The 1,709-nt window shown below is 48.8% G+C and overlaps 1 protein-coding gene across 1 annotated transcript in view; it reads left to right on the forward strand.

Annotated features, from left to right (window-relative positions):
• Positions 1 to 1,709, forward strand: part of Clptm1l (CLPTM1 like) — a 16,384-nt gene that overhangs the window by 11,240 nt on the left and 3,435 nt on the right. Inside the window, exons 11-12 of the mRNA XM_026783715.1 lie at positions 583 to 668; positions 1,101 to 1,174. Of these exons, the coding sequence (XP_026639516.1) occupies positions 583 to 668; positions 1,101 to 1,174 (160 nt within the window). The remainder of the gene's footprint in view (positions 1 to 582; positions 669 to 1,100; positions 1,175 to 1,709) is intronic.

A 1,709-nucleotide genomic window follows, 5' to 3' on the forward strand; every position in this document is an offset into this window, starting at 1 on the left:
AATCTCTCTGATCACTGGTTCCTAGTCTGTCACCTGGACAGTTCCTGCTGTTCAGATCATTTCTACCAGACACCTGGCTTCTCTGTTCATTCATACAGAGGCCACAGGACGCCTCTGGCATCCAGGCCCTCGCCTCCCCATTGTTGCTTAGGAGTGGGACATGTTGGATTTAACAGGACGTCTGTACAGGATGGTTTTGGTATTTTAGTTCAAAACTCAGCTATTTGCATTTCAGATATTAGTGAGATGATAGCAAACAACAAATCAGAGTAAATAGAGAACCTGTGCTGTAGTTGCAGCCTGGATCTGTGACGTGGGCACTTCCTTGGTTTCTTCTGACTGAATTTGCCAGTCTGATGCGTTGGGGGTGATGCAGCGCAGTCATTGTTGCCCGTGGTATACGTGGGGGTTCTCACTTTGGAGTCTTGGCAGAATTATGGTCATTGCCCACAGTTGTGCTACTACCTGAAATATTATTGGGGTTCTGTCTTTTTTCCTTGCTCTTGTTGTCACAAGTTAGATGAGCATCTGCTGAGGTGGTGGGTGGTTGGGGTGTTTACTAGAAGCTGCCTCTGTCCCTTGCAGGCCATGAAGTCCTTGTCTTACCTGCTCTACCCTCTCTGTGTTGGGGGCGCTGCCTACTCACTCCTCAACATCAAGTATAAGAGGTGGGTACTGCAGAGTCCACACCCTCATCTCCCAACTGAAAACCCTAGCTTGATGTCTGAGCACAACACATGCACCTGGTAGACTGGCTCCCACGTGAGCTGCCAGGAACTAGGGACCCTTCTCAGATGTAGGTCTTCATCTCCTCTGGCATGCGTGACCACACAGTACACATGGCATGCTTCAACCCGGGAAGTGCAGGCTTTTCCCTGCTGTGGCACCAACCTGGAATACAGAGGTTGGACAGAGTATGAAAGACAAGCTAACAACATGATGCTGCTTTAACTCCCTGGAAGTCCTGGGAATGAAATCTGTCCATTAACTGGTGTCTCTCCACATCCCAGATACCCTGAGTGCTTGGGTGTCAAAATCGTTTTTCAGGAGGGTGATTTTTCATTTGGCGTCAGGTCACAACTTCTTTACCTCTGTTTCAGCTGGTACTCCTGGCTCATCAACAGCTTTGTGAATGGTAAGTCCATGTGTCTCCTCCTTGGTGATGGTGTTTGCAGTAGGTTCCTCTCCATCACTTGGTGGGACAGGTTTCTAGGGTAAAAAGTTGGTTGGTTCCTTACCTTTAGCACTCATACAGAGCCCAGCACTGCGGGGCCTAAGCACTGAACAAGCCTGTTCCTGCGCTTTGATCCTCCAGTGGCTAGACTGTTCCCTCCCTACAAATAGGCAACACTAGCATTCAGATCCCCTCTGACATCTCATTCCATAGAATTTCTCAGATCACCAGAGCCTGAATATGGCAAGCTAAGGTTTGTGGACACGCTGGGAGGTTGGTCGATGCCCTGCTGCCCTGTGTGTGGTTCACAGCCCATGGCATCTGTAAACTGTGTGTAAGTGTCAGAGCATTGGATTCTCGTGCTTTGGGGTGTACCAGTGAACAGCAGTGAGGTCAGGCAGCCTGCCTATAAGCAGGTAGCTCTGGATATCCATGCTTCTAGGTCTGATCCCAGGCTTAATCTTGGCATGTTTCCAAATGTCCCTATGATAGTGTCCAGCTCTTGCTTAATTCTTATAGACAAAAGTTAACAGCA

The sequence above is a fragment of the Microtus ochrogaster genome, chromosome 19 (assembly GCF_000317375.1).
Source record: "Microtus ochrogaster isolate Prairie Vole_2 chromosome 19, MicOch1.0, whole genome shotgun sequence".
NCBI classification, from domain to species: Eukaryota; Metazoa; Chordata; class Mammalia; order Rodentia; family Cricetidae; genus Microtus; species Microtus ochrogaster.